Consider the following 20,143-nt stretch of genomic DNA (forward strand, 5'->3'; position numbering starts at 1 on the left):
AACACTGGTCGATGATCTGAGCCAAAGAAAGGCAAGTTGAAAGCCATACGGTTAGGGAAAATCAAGTTCCAATTATCATTAGCGCAAACCCTATCAAGACGTTCCTGAAGATTTCTTCTTTGCCAAGTGAAAATAGGACCTTGATTGCCAATGTCAGACAAGCTACATTCATCTAAACAATCACGAAATTCCCTCATGCTATTCCAGTTATGCCCATTACCACCTAGCTTCTCATACTCATACAAATAAGTGTTAAAATCACCTGCTATCCCCCAAGCCGCATTCCTTATGGACTGATCAAACAGTGAAGACAGAATTTCCCACAGCTGAATACGTTCCTGTCTTCGCGAACTTGCATAAATCAAAGTCATGAACTCCTCTCTATTTTCTTTTACCCAACAAATTTTAGTATGAACAAGTTGGTGATGAGAAAAAAGAACATCCACTGAAACTTCATCAGTGTTCCAAAGCACCCAAATACCGCCAGAAAAACCAGCAGCATCATGATGAAAGTGACCAGAAAAACCAAGACGCCGAATAGCTCTATCCGCCATAACACCACTCAATCTGGTTTCTAACAAAGCCATAACTTTAATACTGTATCTATGAGAAAGATCCCGAATCAGAGGCGGAAAACTCCTTTTCCCATCCCCTCTACAATTCCAGGTCAAAATATTCATAAAAATAATCTTAAACTTATCCGAACAGAAACCGGCCCTAAGAAAGAGCATTGGTATAGACTGAAGTCGCACCCAAAACGTCCAAATTATCCAAAGGGATAGAATCCTTGTGAGTTTGATAAAAATTCCTCATTAACGTAAGAGCATCTGGTGGTCTTCCATGTTTACCTCCATTATCCAAGCCACTAGAAGAAGGAAGAGTCTCTTGCTGATCATTAACCACATGAGACGCCTTCCTCTGGAATTTAGATAAAGAAGGGTGCAAGACAATTTGTCTATCTTGGAAATCCTCCGACATATTCGTCTGAGAATCAAGTTTAAAATTATTCTTTTGAGATTCTGCACCTTTTGAAGCATGTAATCTGCCTTAGCTAATATTAGCATTCTAGACCAGCTGATGAACTTTAGCAGATGATGCAGTTGCTTTCTTCTTTTGGTTTTCTTTGAATTTTACTCCTTGACTTTGGACCTCTTTTCTCGACTTGCCTGCGGATAGGTTAGCAGATGGAGAAACTGTTTCCATTTGAATATCCTTTTTCACCAACGGTTCTTCATTATGAGCAATTAATTCCCCATGATTAATTCGTGTCAGACCAGATTCAATGCTGATTGAATCAATCACTGGAGAATCGAAAATAATTAAGGTATTATTATCCTTTTGAGCCAACTCAGCAATAGCTTGAAATCTTGAACCTGATTGAATGACCTGTCTGTGATTAGGATGAGAATTGAAAACTGCCTTATTACGTAACGCTACATTATTAACAACGCCAACTTGTCTCCTACCCGATGGTAATGATTCCTCCTTTGATTGTGCTATGCTCCTTGATTCCTCCTTTGATTGTGATATGCTCCTTGTTTCCTCCTTGGATTGTGCTATGCTCCTTGATCGACGGTTACGCTGCACCAGCATCCAATTCCCAAACGGTTCCTCCTTCGCCGGAACAGAATCTTTTTCCGGCTGCTTGTGCACCACCGAGTCAGAAACTTCAGGAGAATAAGCCGTAATATCTTGTTGAAGATTACTATGGGAACACTGATCCCTTCTATGCCCATACTTTCCACAAGCAAAACAAACTAAGTGGAGACCCTCATATCCAACGTGGAAGATACGATCAGCAATCCAGAATTTGGACAAAAAGCCTTTCCTAAGATCAACTTCGACACAAATTCTAGCAAACTTTGCTATCTCTGTAATATCACCTTCACCAGAATCACATTTCCTGATAGAGTTCCTATCAATCTTCAATGTGCGACCAAAAATACTACCTATATTCCACAAATGATGAGAGGTATAGAATTCAATAGGAAGTCCTGGAATACGAATCCAAACTGCCAGCTTTCTGATCTCATCATCATAAGGATTAAAAAATGGACGCCACCGTTGAACTACCACATAATGATCAGCTATGATCCAAGGACCATCCTCCAAAACATGAGAGTAATCATTCTTATTGGAAAATCGGAACAAAAAGTAGTCATTCTCCAGATCAATGAACTCATATGTGCTTGAGATATTCCACATTCTCAGTAAACGATTAAGTAAGAATTTAACTCCAACTTTCTTCCCCAGAAGTTTCACAACCACTGCTTATCTCCAAGGTCTGCAACCTTCTAAATGCAAGGATTTTGGAAAAGAGTACGTTGGGCAAAGAGGATCCTTCTCACCATCAACCGTAACAAAGACCTCATCCCCTTCTTCTTCGTCATCTTCCTTACGTAGTTTTTCTACCCAATCTTCCTCATCGCTATCAGCAGCATGAGGTCCTCCATTAAAACCAAGAAGAGAATCTTTATATGACACCAACTTCCTGTTAAATGAATCACCTGACTCCTCCTTCTTTTTTCCCCCGTTGCTAGTCACATTCACCTGGTTATCCTCCTCTGCCATGTGATCATCCATAGGTTGATCTTCCATAGCAGGGCCTTTAGGTTTTTTGTGCTTCGATGGAGAAGATCTTCCTCCTCTGTCGTAGCATCTCTCGCCTCCTTGCCGGTTTCTCTCTCTTCACTCATCTCTCCTTAGCTCACCCCGACTTCTACTTTTTTAAAATACAGTCATTTTAGTTATATTTCTTGGTCTCTTCTTGCATGTTTTTAATATTATTGTTTTTAATTTTCTGTTTTTAATTTACATCAACCGATTTCAAATACTTTCTCAAACCAAACCAATTTTGTTTTCCAACTTAAGGAGAATAGTTAAACTAGTACTTGGTGCATTAATCCTCATGAGAATGATACTCTACTTATCACTTTATTACTTGAAACGAACGGTATACTTGCCAATTTTGCAACAAAGACTCTGCATGAATCATTATTTAGGAATAGACCAGACATATCTTATGTCAGAGTATTTAGCTGTGAGGCATATATGCATGTACCCAAGGAGAAAAAAAGCAAGCTCAACAGTAAATCAGAGAAATGCTTTTTTATTGGGTACAAGGATGGCATCAAAGGGTACATGTTGTGGAATTATGTGTAACTTAAAATAGAGATATTGTGTTTAGGGAATCTAAGCCGAATGAGATTTTTTCGAAAACTCCTGAACAACCACATACTATGGAGTTAGATGTGGGTTTGAAAGAGGATGTAGTAAACTCATAAGTCGGAGTGGAAAGTTCAAATTCTGAAACTGCTAAATATAATGTGGTTGAAGATGAAGATTCTCCATACCAAAAAAAAGATGAAGATTCTGAAATTGAGGCTAAAGTTAAAACACCAATGTTGAGGAGTCCACAAGGGAAAGAAGACCATCTGAGAGGTATACACCTGAAAACCATATCACATAGAAAAATAAGCAATAATTATTAATTAAAAGGTACTTTAAAATATTATAATACAAAGGACAACGTACAATCATCCCCTTCAAGTTATATGTCAATTTAAAAAATCAATATATAAGGTTTGACAAGTTAAAAGTGTTAAGTTATTGAATTCTGAATAACATGAAATTCTATGAAATTTATATATAATAGAAGAAAAGTACTTACATTTTAACTTAATAAAATTGATGATTGATTCCAGTGTTTTTTTTTTTTTTTTTGATAACATGATTCCAGTGTTTTAAAACTCAGACCAGTCATCGAACCGGTCGAGGTATTGGGTCACTAGTTCAACCGGGTTGAATCGATTTTACTGTTCACATATTAAAAATATAAAAATATGTTATAAAAAAATATATAAAAATATTGCTTATATTAATAAAAATTCACATAAGAAAACTATCTATGAGATTCAAAAAATAAATTGGTTTTCAATGATAGCAAATATTATATACTTCTAAGCTTCTAGCTCTAGACCGTTGAGATGAGATCATGAGACCATCAGTGTTTATCACCACTTAACTTTATGAGATCATTATAAGATGCAACTAAATTATATAAACGAACTACACTAATCTAAAATACCTTATTATTTTCACCTTACTTTTAATCATATTCATCATAAAATATGAATATGATTTAATTCAAGAGTTCTTATCAACAAAAAAAAAATTACCAAAAAAAAAGAAAAAATCGGTTTAACCCGAGTTAACCGGGTCGCCGGGTCAACCGGTCCAATCCAGGCTGACTGCATAACCGGTCTAACTACCCGCTCGGACCGGGGAACCCACCGGGTCACCGAGTTCCGGGTTGACCCGGCCGGTCCGAGCCGGGTTTTAAAACACTGATTGATTCACTCATTTTTTGCACATTATTAACTCAACTTTTTTTTATCAAATTGATTTATGAATTAAATATATGTTCAAATTAATTTATTTTATATTGAAATTTTATAATCAAAATATTGATTATTTTTCTAACAAGAAAAAAAAAACTTTTTCTTACAAATTAAGCAAATTTTAATAGAGGAATACAAGTCTCATGTTGTAAGAGACTTATTATTTAGTGCTATTGACATAAAATATGTAGGGTTCATTTTTTACAAATAAAAGAATATTAAATACAACTTTGATGTATGAGTATGAAGAAAATGTTATCTTAGAGGAGAACAACATACCGCAATTTAATATGTTATATGACTAGTTGAATAATTTTAAAAACAGTTGCACATTGTTGCGATGAGTTTATAGTTAAGGAGGGGAGGGTATTCCAACTAATAAAGGCAATTTGACAATGGAAATGTATGAACACGCCGAAATGATGTTGTGAAAACGACATCGTAAGGCGATGAGGTTTGACCCGTAAAACTACTGTTATTGCCATGTCATTTCACCAATTTATTTTTCTTTTTTTAGTTTTCATAAAATCTAAAATATTTCTACATCGGGAAAATATTTACTTCATTAGGAATGTTTTGTGGATAAAAGCATAGCTCGCTAATTATTATTATCATTATTTATTAGGGAAAAACACTTATTAATAACATAATAATTATTAATAATTATTTTATTAAGAATTTTCTAATGTTGTAATCTTTTAATGTATGTGTAAAGATTTTTTTAAGGGAAAAGTTAAAAAATCTTAGTGTGATATTACTTTGAATCACTTACATCCTTATGTTTTTTTTTAATTATTTAATCCCTGTGTTTTTTTATCCATATTTCTTTTTAAAACTGTTAAAAAAATAATTAAATATATCAATTCTACCCTTCTTAAGTAGAAAAGATAAAGAAAAGAAAAATAAGATCAAATATAATGAAAACTTACAACACTTAATAAAAGACTAAAATAAAAAATAGCAAAGCAAATCCAATGTGTTTTGTGCCTAAATAAATAAATAAAATGAGTAAAAAATATAGAATAAGAAAAAAAATAGAAGAAAAAATTAAGATAAAAAATAAATTAAATAAGAAATAGAACAAAAAAAATTACAATTATAAATTTGTAAAATATTTACTTTTTTTTCTATTGTTTTTGTCCTTGGTCTATTTATTCTTTTTATTTAAATATGTTTGATCTTTTTTATTTCTCCATTTTATTCTCTTTTTTTTTTATAAAAATCTTTAGTAGATGAGATTGTGTAAGGCTAAAAAAAAATTGACGAGAGAATCAGAATAAAATAGATCAAAAAGTAAAAAAAATAGAAAACAAAATCAAACATATGTAAATAAAAAAGAATAAAATGGACTAAGGAAAAAAAGTAATAAAAGAAAAAATTAAATTAAATATATTGGAAACTCACAAATGATTTGTTTTTATTTTATTTTTTATCTTAATTTTTTCTTCTAGTTTTTTGTCTTCAATATATATTTTTTCTTTGGACTATTTTCATTTTTATTTATTTTAGTTTTTTTTGTTACTGTTATGATTTTTAATATATTTGGTCTTATTTTTTCTACTATTTTTTATTCTTATTATATTTTATTTTTTTATACATTTATTTCTTTTGTTTTTTTATTTTGACATATTTTATTATTTTTTTACTATTTTTTATTTTAGTCTTATTAAGTGTTCTAAATTTTCATAATATTTGATCTTAATTTTGTATCACTTTATTTTTTTTTATAAGAAGGGTAGAATAATATACTTAATTAATCTTTTAATAGTGTTAAGGAGGGGTATAAATAAAAAATAACAGGGAGTTAAATGATTAAAAAAAGGATTTGATGTTTGTCATTTTAAATGACATAAGTCATGTCATTTTAGAAGAGAGATAGATATAAGAAATAAAAATCATGCGAGAAAAAATGGTCGATATTTTTAATTTAAATTTTAAATAAAAAAATAATTTCTTGTGTCTATCTCTCTTATTAAATAATATAACTTTATGTCATTTAAAATGACAAATATTTTTCTCTTAAAAAAAATAGAAGTGTAAGTGATTCAAAATAAAATCACATGATTTTTTTTTTGAATTTTTTCTTTTTAATAAGTGTAAGATCCACAACTAATTTAGTCACAATATAATAAAATAATTATCATGTAACATAAGAAAATCAAAGTCATTACTATTATTATTATAATAATAATTATTATTATTATTATTATTATTAACTTTCTCAATGAATTCTTTCATTTAATTTTTTTAAAAACTTTTGTACCGAAAATAAATGAGATACTGAATAATTATAAAATATTCTTAATTATTTTTTTAAAAACTTTTGTACCGAAAATAAATGAGTTACTGAATAATTATAAAATATTCTTAATTAAATTTTAGTGCAAATCATAAGCCATTATAAAAGTCAAAACTTTCAAGCTTTATTAATAGTTAAATTATTCTAAATTTCCTTTATGGGTTTTCTAATATTTGTTAATCATGTAGAAATGAAATATTTGTTTGGTTACAACATATTTTTTTACTCTTAAAAATTATTACATTTTAATTTTAAATAATTAAGAGGATGTTAAAAAAGTTTGTTAAGCAAATGTACTATTATTTAATAACTTTTTTTTTGGTAATAATATTATTTAATAATTTAACTACGGCACTAAGTTTTAATTTACTTAACTACAGCACTAAATTGAAACTTTGAAACAATTCAACAAAGATACTGAATTAGTAGTGTTTACTCAACCCGAACTTAAATGAAATACAGTGAAAAAAATGCTTAATACGTTCATCACATTTTTTTTTAGAATTACTTAATGTATTCAATTGTAAATATAATTTTAAATCTTTCAACGAGGGTATAAAAAACAAATATTTAAATGACTTCTTATTAATGTAACCTTAAATTCATCATTTGTTGCAATTTCAAATATGCAACAATTGTGAATCTCCCAAACCACATATAGATGAATTACGGATTGTTTTAAAAACCTTTTTTTTTTTTCTCCTTCTTCTTATTATTAGATTTTTGTACTTTTTCCTTCGCTAATATCAGTTAAAATTTGATGCTGTAAACCAGTTATCGCTGATATATTATGATGTTAAAATTTTCTAAATATATACAATTAAATCAAGGAATATTTTATGATATATAATAAAATAAATTATATTAATATTTTATTATATATGAAAAATTATGTTTATAACGAATTATCAAAATAATAATAAATCGTAACACTTTTAGTCTAAAGCATGTTCTAAATCTAATCTAAAAATATACTAAACTTAGTTTCTAAAATTAAAATTTTTCTTTTGTGAATTGAATACGTGTTAGGTTTTTAAAAGAATAAATACATTTTAAATTTGTCCCATGAAAACATTATTTGGCAACTTGGTAATTTTGCTCTTTTAATAAATGTAAATTCATTTGCATGAATCGTTTGGGACGATTCAAACATTAGTTGATCACATTTCATTTTATTTAATGATTCAAACATTGTAGTTTTAAGTTAACCCAAAAAAATTTAATAATTTTGCGTCATTGATTCATATCATGACCTATAACTAACAATTTACATAGACAATTTTGTCAGGTCATTAAAAAGTAAAGAAACATAAAGTAAATTTTTTTTTGGTCAGAAACTATATTAAATTATTTTAAAAGAATTCGGACGAAAAATTACATATCAAGATTTAGTCATAAATCATTTTTTTTTGCAACAATAGAGAAATATAATTTAATTACCTTCTTCATGGGGTTTCACTGTAGCGTTGCGTTACTTCAATCCCTGTGCCTGTGCGGAACGCCTTCACCCACCGAGAGTGCTTTTACACTTTTCAATTTATTTTTTAAGTAAAAACAAATATAAAATAAAAATAAAATTTTCCCTTCAAACCCCAGTCAATTTGTGCTCATATTCTAGCTGACTTCGCTCCAACTAATAAAAATGAAAAATAAAATATATTTTTTTCGTGAATTTTTTTTCACATAATAAAAACCTAGGAAGTCCTGACCAAAAAAAAAAAAACCCAGGAAGTTATTTAACTAAATTAATCCCTAAAAATGTGAACCGGTGTAATACTAATACCACATGCTGTTTCAATTTGAAATGGATATGAAGTCATTAAAATTATTAAAAACTAAAAAATATGAAAAATTGAATCGTAACTCTTGTTTTTTTTTTTTCTTAATGGACTTTAAACTGATAAAAATAAAAACGATTTCCCTTGTTTGCATGGGGTAGCGCGCGTGAACCCACACTCACCTTACCCCTTGCTTGCATGGGGGTAGCGCGTGTGAACCCACACTCACCTTACCGCGTAAACATTAAACTATTACAGCACCGCTATCCTTCTTCTCTCTCTCTACAAATACACACCTTCTTCTCTCTTCTCTCTCACACGCACTCACTTTTTTCTCACTTGAATATTTTGCATCTTTGCAATGATGGGACCCCAAGAGAGTGCATAGCAGAATAACACATCGTCCACAACCATCATCATCATCATCATAGCTATTAAAATCTTCACAAACCAGCAAAATCTCTTCACACTTCACCTTTCCCTCCCTCCCTCTTCCAAAAAATATCCTCTCTTTGATTTTTTTTTTTCCCTTTCTCTTTTTTTTTTTCTAAGCTATGGCTGAGAACTTGGACGACGGAGAGTTTTGGCTGCCGCCACAGTTCCTCGCCGACGAGGACATGACGGCTACACCCTTTAAGCCAAAGGACTCACCTTGGAACCGCAATAACTGTGACGACGCCGTTTTGTTTCCTTCGGAGTTCCCTTATTCTTCTAACCTCAGTTCCCCCGTTGAGTCCCTCGGTGGTGGCTCCAGCGAGACTGAGAGCGACGAGGAGGAGCAACTCGTTGCCGAGTTGACTCGCCGAGTCGCTCGCTCCACCCTCCAAACTGATTTCAAAACCTCTGACAATTCCATGGTATAACTGCAGCTTTACTTTTCCTTGTTTTTTTTTTCTCTTTTTTCGTTCTTCGTTCTTGTTCCCGGTGATAGTGTGTGTTCTTTGAGGTTTTTTTGTCAAATGGGTTCCTTTTGTTTTTCATGATATCAGGTGGAACAGTGAGATTTTTTCTGAACTTTTTTTTTTTAACACTAGTGAGTGTTTAGTGGAATATTGTGTCTTATTTAAGGTTTTCTCAAGTGGGTTTTTGTTCTTGAAGCTTGTTCAGTGGATTAGTATGTCATTTGAAGTTGTTTTTCTCAACTGGGTTTGTGATTGTTTTTTTTCTTATTTCGTTTATTTTTAATGTTTTTGGTTGTTTTTGGCCTTATTGCAGGGTCGTTTCGTGACTGGTTCGCCTCAGTCCACACTGTGTGCGTTCGGGAGTGGTTGTGGTTGCCGCAAAGGCTCGAGCGAAGGTAGCCCCAACGGTGTTTGCAAGTTGTGCTCGGCGAGGGCTACATGGGATCTGCTACATGCGGCTGTAGGGGAAGTGGAGAGGATGAGGTTGAACCAAGAAGCTTATGGTTTCAACCATCACAATCACAATAGACTATTGGTTCCTCAAAGAAAGCCCTCTCCTGTCACTCTACCCTCCAATAACAACACCACCACCAATCTTGATGTGGGCTTTTACAATACCCAACAGTCACTTTCCCACCAGCAATTGCAGATAGCACAAGTAAGCTTCGTTTGTTCTTTTATCTCTTTTATTTTTGTTTTGTTTTGTGGTATAAAATTACCTCTTCATTGAAGGTACTTAATATTGTTTTTTTGTTATGTTTTGGTGACTTTTGTTAGTTTCAGATGCTGAGGCAGCAACAAATGGAAAAGCAACAGAATTCGGTGTGGGGTGTGCAGAAGCTTGGTGGTGATGTTTACCAACAGAGGCAAAACAATCAAATGGTTTCAAATAGAGGCAGAAACATTGATGGTGGAGGCAGAAACACCAGGCCTCTGGGTTTGTCTCAATCTGCATGGCCTCCTTTGCAACATGCCAAGCAGCAGAATCAGCAATATGGGTCTGGCATGAGAGCTGTTTTTCTTGGAAACCCTTCAGGTAGAAGGGAATGTGCTGGCACTGGGGTGTTCTTGCCCCGTCGAATTGATAGTCCTGCTGAATCCCGAAAGAAGCCAGGTGAGGAAATGCTGTTCTTTTGTTTCCAAGGATTTGTTGCATTTAATTTGGTGGTTGACATCATTACTAGGGAGAATTTAAGAGGTTTTTTCCAATCGGTTGGAGGTTATAAATGTTGGCTGCTAAGCCTTGATCTACGATTTGGTTATTGTTTATTGTGGGGTATTTTTGACTCATTTTTTTTATTGTTGTGTTTGCTTCCCTAAACAGTTGTTAATGTTTGTGTTTTTTGGTTGTGATTTCGTGTTTGCAGCGTGTTCAACTGTGTTGGTTCCAGCTAGAGTGGCGCAGGCCCTAAATCTAAAGCTTGATGACAGGGTGGGGGGCCATCCACAACACTTGCATCGTTTTAATGTCAGTTCGAACATGGAAAATGGTAATAAATAAATAATATTTGATCGTGGATTTGTCACTTTCCTGTTGAAATATTGTTTTTGTGTTTTTTATTTAATTCAAAATGGTTTATTGAGCTGTGTATCTTTGACTTCTTGTGTTAGCAGTAGCAGCTGTTCCCAGGCATAGGAGTAATGATGTCTTTTCTGAACAGAAGCGCAACCTCAGACCTCAGCCAACAGTGAACCATGAGATCCGGTTGCCACAGGAGTGGACATACTGATATTAAATTTTCTTTAGGAGAGGAATAGTTTTTTGGTTGGGAAAATAGTTATAGGAGTTTGAACTTGTAGGAGAAGGAACTTGAGAAGAATAGTTTTATACAAAGAAATAGGTTTTTGTTGGGAATGGTAAAAAAATGAAGTAAATGAGAAAAAAAATGCCTTGGTTGAAGAGGTGGGTAAACAAAAGATATCTTTTTTTGTTCTTGTTTTTGTTTTTGGGGTTTTGGCTAGTTGAGGTTCAGAATAATGTTTGGAGCCTCTGGAGAAAGCTAGCTAGCAGCAATGCAGCAGATCTGAAATTTGCAGTGATATCAGTTACTTTTGTTCTTTTTGATGGGCTTCGAAAGTCACAAGGAAAGACAAAACCGGTGGATGGGTCAATTTTTGCTTTTTCTTTTATTTGGTGCTTTAGGGTAATAAAATATGAGTTTTGGGAAGCCTATGTAGCAATTAGGAAGGGCTGAACCAGATTTACTATAGAGGGATTGTAGCTCTTATCAATTGTTGAATCACAATGGAATCATTTTTGGGGAATTATTGTCAGTAAAATCTGATTCCAACCTGTCCACCTAAATTACTATTAATAATAATGGAAGGAATTTTCATTATCTCATCTTTGGTTGTTGATAATGATGTGTGCCTCTCTTGTCTTTTACTTTTTAACTATATATATAAATTCTTTTTTTGTATTGTAATAAATTTAAATTCAAATAATGGCCAGGACGGTCCTCCTAGATGGGATTTGATTTTTTTGGTGAGCTAAGAAAGAACAATATCGTTAAGTAGTTAATAATAAATTAAAATTGAAAAGGGTCTCTTATATTATATGCTGTATCTTGCTGAAGACTTGGTTGCTTTTTCAGTATAATTAAAAGTAGCTTTTGCTTTGCCCAAGGAGTTGTGACAGCTGGACATTGATGTATATTTTTTTTAATAAAACCGCTGAACCAACTTGGGACTCTCGTATCAATAGATTTTTTTGTCTAAAATCAAATATAGAAAACAAAAATGGAGCAATAAAAGATAGAACATTTTCATGTGTCATAGCTATAGTGTGTGTGTGTTCCTATGCTTTAAAAGATTATTAAGCATTGCTTGGGAGTGAAGCTTGTGTGCAACTAGGTTGGACTGGGCCACGCATTTTGAGTTAACTTTAACACGTGTAAGGTAGAATGGTTTTGCTTTTGAAATGGATACAAATCGTTTTCATATGCAGCTTTCATTGATGGCAAAAAAAGACGTGTATAGTCTCCATCTTGGAACTCACCAATGAAGGTTGGCTGATTCCTAATTTTCAAGGCTTTCGAAGGAAACGTAGCCATCTATGATGGGGGTGTTGTTCTCCCTTCTTTCTCATAGAGATGTATGGCTAACCCAACTTTACATTGCTAAGAAAAGGAAGGTGGTGGTGATGCTGATGTTCAGTGTGCCACACACATACATAACAACACACCACCACACTACACCACGCTTTTATTGCATCCTTTATTCGTGCCACCCATTTTCCTTTTTCTCTTTCCTTTTTTCTCTTTTCCTTTTCTTTTTTTGGGTGCACGCTATGCATTCAACAGGCTTAGTTGTAATGCCCGTTTAATCTTAGGATATGGAAAATCTTTCCTCAGAAAAAGGAGTAGTGACCTGCTGGTTAAAATTGGTTCCTACATTTTTTTTTTTTGGTAAACAGGTTCCTACATTTAACTCCCGTAATTATATTTCTCTTGATCTTGTTTTTTATTTTATTTTATTGTTTGTCATGATTTAATACAGATTTCATACTCTGAAATTTCCAGAGTCAATTGTTTTATTAGATTTTTTTTTTCTGCAATTGTAAATAATAAAGGAGACAATATTCCATTAGATGGATAAAGTGTTTTTTGACACGTAGAATTTTTAAATAAACAAACTAAAATAAAAAGTATAGGCAGTGGAGGCTCAACCGTTCGAAAGCAACATCCTAGTAACAAACAATAAAAAATAAATGTTTAAGGGTATTGTTATGCAGAAAATAAAATGTTAGTTCTCATATTTGATTTTCTTTTAATACAAGAGTTATTATAGTATGTGTTTTTTTTTAATGTTCATACTTTCATAAATTGTTAAATATTTATTGATTGTTGGTTATATTTGTACCATTAAACATGTGTCATGAGAAGCTATATCAAATGAATGTTTTATAACTCGTTAAAAATAATACCTAAAAAATTTCTATGACAACTCTTTAAAAATTTATAAATAAAAACCAAATTTCAGTGGGACGAGAGACTAATTCGCATAACGATTAAAATCTTACTTTATAAAAAATATATATAAAAATATGAAGGATTTGGAATATGCAAGACTCAATAACGTAAGTCATCAATAGTTTGGTTTGTGAAGCTAGATTCAACGATTAATTTATATTTTGGGTTGTAATCGGATACATAAAGGCTAATCTATTTGTTGTCCTTTACATAACTGCATATGCTTATCCAATATAAATGGTGCCCAAGAAGTATAGAACATAGGATAAACTTTTGTCTTAGACGTGAAGATGTATAATGTATAGAAAGTTGTTAAATCACTTGGAAGGAATGAGAATGTGAAGATATATACTATGTCAACATTTACAGATTAAGATTCTAGTGAATCGGGTGGTCAGAGGAATGTTATTACTCTTTAGGAACTTTGGATATATAGATCAGAACTTCAGTAACTGCATAATTTTTTTTTGCAATTACACTAATGTAGGATCGATCGTACATTGTGTGACTAATGTAAGACCGGTCCTATATAATATAATTTATAAACAAAAAAATTTGTAAATATAACTTACCCGTGTAGAACTCTTAGATATCTTCCTTCACTTATAACTCGTTAGGGGTGTGATAGTAGTAATTTGGGATTTGGGTAGTTGCAAAGAGAACATAGATTCAAATCTTTGTGTGGTCAATATATCAAAAACAAAATGACAGAATGACGGGAAGTTTTCGGCATTTTAAATCACATCACGTTTCATGATTTAAGATAGTCACGAGAGACAATACGCAAAAATTTATTGCACAATCTTTATCATTAAATTTATTTTATGATTTGTCCAATATAAACATTAGCCTTTATTTAAAAATAAAATGAATACAAAATCCCTTAGGGGGCGTTTGGTTGAGGATAAATTTTAAGAATACTAGGGAAATGTAATTGATAGGGAAATGTTGAAAAATGAGTTTGGTAGGAAAATGTAAAAAAAGTTGTTTGGTTGGAAAAAATTTTACTGGGCAAATTAGATAAGATTTATAAAATCTATGTTTGGTTTGAGGTAAAATATAGATGGGGAAATAAGTGACAATTACGAAAATATCCCTGTTTTTAAAAATTTTGGGAAAATAAAAAAATTTGTAAATTAGAGAACCACCGGCTATATTAATGTGATTGCTCACTAAACACTATGAATTTAACTCAATTTACTTTTAATTTTTCGATCATTATATCAGGCTTCAATATATATGCATAATTCTATTCAAATTGATCCACAGGTGAACTGAGCAGTGAGCACTAGCAACCATTTCCTCTGGTTGCGGCTACCCAAAAACATGAAGGCAACTTTAACCAAATTGACTTTTTGGATGATCTTTATCCTTGCATCAAATTCATCAGATTACAGGAGGATAAGATAAGGGGCATTTCCGTCTTAGTTGGATATTGCATTTTTTAACTTGCCTTGCCATTTGCAAATACCATCTCCAATGAGGTTTTTTCAAACAGTGATTTGAGCATCATTTTACACATATATATGCATTGCTGGGGAAACCGATTGCCTATTATTATTTTTTCCAAAACTTCTACCAAACATGGTGTTACTAAATACCCACTTTCATTTCCCCATCAATTCCACAACAAACCACCTACCAAACATCCCCTTAAAGTTGTTGTCTCTACGCAAGAACTAAATATACTTTGGTCTATACAATGTTTTATGTACTAAACATGTCTCAAAAAGTAGAATAGCTTATTCTTAATTTTAATAGAATCTCAATTTATAACCCACGATTTTACGAAGTACCATACACTAGTTAAAAAAGAGAGAGGAAGAAGTATACTATATAAAGATGCAAGTGGGGAGGCTTTGAATAGCTTCTTTCTTTTTTTCTTTTTCTATCTCTGAAGGGTGTGGAAGTCAAATTTAGACGCAGCAATCAACAAGTTGCAAACATGTACACATGGCTTGCAGTAGCAGCAACAGAAATGGTACAGAGGACGCAACACACTCAAATTGCACTTTATTTGGTGTGGATGCTTGGCATGAGCCTGATTCTTTGGGATCATTCTGTTTCAGAAAACAGTGCTTTCAATAGTAGAAATCTGCTGTAGGTTTCAGGCTCTATGTTATTTGTTAGGCATAGGATTCCCATTCCACAGAGGTGCTGCCTCATTTCCCTAGGGATGCTGCTATTTACAGCCTGCTTAGTGGGGCATGTACCATACCAATTCTTTTGCCTTTATTTTGGTAACGCATTCACACTTTACCTTAATCTCTGGTTTACATACCTGTGCTGTGAGAATTGGTACATTGTACGCAATGAAAAAATATTGAACAAATTAAAATTAAAATTAAAATATCAAATTTAATTTAGAATTTAATATCTTTCATGTCGTAAGAGATAAAACTAGTATATAAGGTCCATAAATTTTTTCTTCTTCTTTTCACATAACTCCACATGGCTCCACATATTTTTATATGCGTATGTAAGAGATAATTTTATATTCTATAACATAAAAATATCAAATCCTTTAATTTATTCCCAAAGAAAAAGCAAGAATTTTAACATGATGATATTTACTTGTTCTAAGAAATTTGGGATAATGAAATTTATATCTTTTTGGTACTAGCAATTACATATGTCTAAAGCTGACAAAACGTGTTATAATCTGTGGGTCGATTAGCGATATCATGTCAAAATACAAATTGTATCTACCTATGAGATAAAATGAGTCGTGTATAAGTTTGGATAATTGACATAAATTATTATCCGTTATGGGTTGAAATTAAAAAAATATTAAAATTTTGATGATTTTAATATAATCCGTTATGGGTCATAAATCAACCGCATATTTCATTTTTTTTTTTTAAATTAATTTTAATTTTTGCATGTTAACCTCTGTGATTGTAATATGTTACAGGTTATGTCCGAGTTTCAATTTTTGATCGTAAATAAAAACATTTCATATTCGAATTGAAAGTTTGATCCGAAAATCAAATCTTAACACGACAGGAACCCGATTTCCGGATACATTTTGCCACTCTTACATCTGCCTGTATGTAAAACGTAATCTATTTTGCACAAAAAAAGAAGAAAGTAGTTTATCTAGTTATTTTCCTACTCTTTGCATGACCATGAACACAGCACATAAGAAGTTTTTTTTTTAAATTTTATTCACAGATTCACTTGTGTACTATATATTGTCCTGCTCATAATACAGTTGACCTAATTATTGATTTTTGTATTCTTTTTTGGCATTACCCATTAATAAAATGTATAAAATGTGAAAACATTAAACCCAAGGTTACAAGTTTGGTGTAAGAAGTAAACAAAGAGAACCGATTCTGAATGCATCTAATTGGAAGGTTGTGAGTGGAAGCCAAGTGTGCTTAACGACAAAAAAAAGGGCAAAAGGAATATAAAAGAGTCCAAAGGAGAAGGCAAGGCCGGCACAGATTCAACGGTTTGTTCAACTTCCAACCAAACCCACGATGTGTTGCTTTCATTGCCATCCTTTTCTTTGGGTCAAATGTCACTTGCGTTAGTTTATCTTTTTGGGGCTTTCTAAGCAAACAACCAATGCATACAAATAATTTCATTTGAGCTAGATTTTATACCTACAAGATAATGGAAGATAGGAGCCCAATAGCTCCAACAAAAACCTGACAACAAAGTTGGGCCAAAATTGAATAAGGATCCAACCACGTAAGAGTTTCACATCCCAAACATAAATCTACAACTTAAACCAATTTAAAGGAGAGGGAAAAATCACTCTTTGTGCCTACAAATCATGTTTTTATTATGGAAAAAGCATTTTTCATGTTGTATGAAAAATATTTTTTCATATTATAATTCCTCGATTTACATGCAAAGTTTTTTTTTAATAAGTATAAGACTCACCATTAGCTAAGTCACAATATGAAAAAATAATTTTTATGGAACACGAAAAAATCAAAACCCTTTTATTATTGACTAGAATCAAAAACCATTTCACCCTTTGTAGTCCCTAGAAAAATGAAATCGAAACTTCGGTGTTGTATGCTTTAAGAGTTAAAAATAACGGGAGATGGCTGAGAAAACCAAAAGGGGTAAGACACACAAATTGGGCACCAAATATTATGATTCGAGGCATAATTTCATGTCACGAGTAACGACATTTGTTAATTATTTAAAGGTTGACATGGTTATAAAATCCTATAATCATGGCTTTTTCACCCTTTTAATTAATAATTATTTTGTCCCTGATTCAAAACTATTTATCAATCTGCCCCTCTTTAATCGACTACCTTGCATTTTTAATCGACTAAATGGCCAAAACAGACAAAAAATGGCTGTTGGGAGATTTAGTTGACTAAATCTCCCTATTTAATCGACTAAATCTCCATATTTGATAAAAAAAAAATAAGTCAGTATGATTTTAATCGATTAAGTAGGGAGTTTTAGTCGATTAAATCTTCCAACAACCATTTAGTCGATTAAACATGCAAAGTAGTCGATTAAACATGCAAAGTAGTCGATTAAAGAGGGGCAGATTGATAGATAGTTTCGAATCAGGAACAAAATGATTATTAATTAATTAATGAGGGGCAAAATAATCAAATAGCCCTACCACAACTATTTGAAGTGTGTATTGCTAGACTACTCTATAACTTTATGTTTGATTGTTATGCGAAAATTATAAAGGTGACTTGTGGACGGTAATTTTTTTTTTTAATTCATATATCTATATAACGCTCTGCCATTATTATTGTAACATGACGACTTTCAAATATATATTTTTTTTATCATATATATATATAATGACCTTTTATTTATATATTTTGCTTTGGAATTTTCATCCTTTCCAACCTTTTAATTTTTTAAATAGCAATAAATTTTTTAATAAATTAAAAAATATTTATTTTATTATATAAATATATTATTAAAATATTTTTAAAATGTTATATCGTCACATACTTATATATATTTTTTATTTTTTAAATCATATGTTGTCCCTTTGCCATTGCTTTTCCCTTCTCTCTGTGGGCTCGCTCTCCTAAGGACCACCCATGTCCCATGGGATTAATCCTTTAGAACCAAAATTGATTACCTAAATAATATTATTAATTTAATTTATTCTTAAATATTTCATTAATATATTTCTATTTTGTTTATTAATAATATTAGTATAAGATGTATAAATACTTTTATAAATATGAGATAACGCAATTACTAGAGATTTTGGTTTGTACATAATATCTTTAAAGAAAAGTAAATCAAGATGGAGAGTTAGAAAATTATGTTTTAGAATACAAAATAAAGAGTAACAATTAGTCAATTATAAATACTTTTATTTTCCTAAAAGAGTTATATTAATATGTTGAAATAAATATAATAACCTTTTTATTTAAATTATGCATATAAAGTTAAAAAGTATATTTAAATATTATTACAAACAAGTAAAATAAAATTAAATCATATAATTATTAAATTTTAATTATAAGTCTCTTTATTATACTTTATATATAAGAAATATATATTTAATTGTTTTAACAACATATTATTTTAAAATTTGTAACTAATTTTTTAAAATAAAGTAATTTAATTTAACCATATACGAAATTTTGTTCATCAAATAAAAAATCTATAATCATAAATATTCAATTTAAACAACCAATGGAATATACAAAATAATTTTTTTAATACATAAAAGTTTAGATATGGGTAAACGCCGTTACTACTAATAAGTCTGGAAAGGAATTCGAACTTATGCCCTCATGAGATATGAATTTAATTCTTAACCAACTATATGTCCACCATCATTCATCATCAATTAGCTATTTAGTTAACAACCTTATGAGACTGTTAAACTTTTTTCGAACTTAGAAAATTAGGCAGATTAGGCCTCAAATAGAGATGGCGTCAGCGCTAGATTGTCTTTTATTGAAGAGACAGTTGTTGGATTAGATAACCTTTTACTTCATGACAACTGGAAATGACATATCCCCATATGGAAAAAGCAAGATCACATTGGTGTGTGCAGGCAGGATTCCAACAGTGCCAAAATAGTCGTAACATTGACTAAAATGTTACTGTTCATCAATTTTTTTATCTAAATACTACGCGAACAATGTTATTTCTTAATCTGCCACGAGGGCAAGTTCGCTACCCAGTGTAACGAACTTAGTTTGCTGACGTGTCACGTTTTTAGTGGACACCAAATTCGCTACACGAGATAACGAACTTGGTTTTAACCAAGTTCGCTACCCAAGACAGCGAACTTCATATTTTTTTTTTATTTGGTATTTGTTAACCATTAGAAATGTGACACGTTAGCAAATCGAGTTCGCTACCCGCTGTAGCGAACTTGCCCACGTGGTAGATTGGAAAATAACATTGTTCGCGTGGCATTTAGATAAAAAAGTTGGTAAAAAGTGGCATTTTGGTCAGTGTTCCAAAATACTCAAAGGGAGTGTTTGGTTCAAGTTATATTTTTATTTTTCCATGCATCTCATTTTGGTAAATTTGGATGTCCATGTTTGGCAAAAGTTTTTGAAATACTTCCCCATCTAACACATTTTCCTAGCATTTCAAGCACGTGTGTAAAATTGGGAATAAATCACTATTTGGAAAGACCACTTGGACGGTGGTATTTGTAATTAGATAGATAAATGAAAAAAAAGGACAAAATCCATTGAACCAAAATACTTCTAATCTAAAGTGCCAAAGAAAAAATTCGGTACACTAGACCAAAAAATTCCATAAAGTGTAAGAGTTAATTTTGTCATTTCAACTCACTTCTCCATCTTTATTTTATCTT

General features: G+C 31.5%; 1 protein-coding gene across 2 annotated transcripts; it reads left to right on the plus strand.

Moving 5' to 3' along the window:
* Positions 1-8,810: 8,810 nt before the first annotated feature.
* LOC133300893 (uncharacterized) lies at positions 8,811-11,701 on the plus strand. 2 transcript variants are annotated; one of them, XM_061500475.1, is made up of 5 exons: positions 8,811-9,334; positions 9,693-10,037; positions 10,157-10,493; positions 10,747-10,869; positions 10,991-11,701. In XM_061500475.1, exons 1-5 carry the CDS (start codon positions 9,032-9,034, stop codon positions 11,107-11,109), a joined length of 1,227 nt encoding a protein of 408 aa, XP_061356459.1. In that variant the 5' UTR covers positions 8,811-9,031; the 3' UTR covers positions 11,110-11,701. The 2 variants fall into 2 exon arrangements, with proteins under 2 accessions (XP_061356459.1, XP_061356460.1); XM_061500476.1 differs by having other exon boundaries at positions 10,994-11,701.
* Positions 11,702-20,143: the final 8,442 nt, after the last annotated feature.

The sequence above is a fragment of the Gastrolobium bilobum genome, unplaced genomic scaffold (assembly GCF_033153095.1).
Source record: "Gastrolobium bilobum isolate Gb01-03AN ecotype WA unplaced genomic scaffold, APGP_CSIRO_Gbil_v1 utg8957, whole genome shotgun sequence".
In the NCBI taxonomy this organism is placed as follows: domain Eukaryota; kingdom Viridiplantae; phylum Streptophyta; class Magnoliopsida; order Fabales; family Fabaceae; genus Gastrolobium; species Gastrolobium bilobum.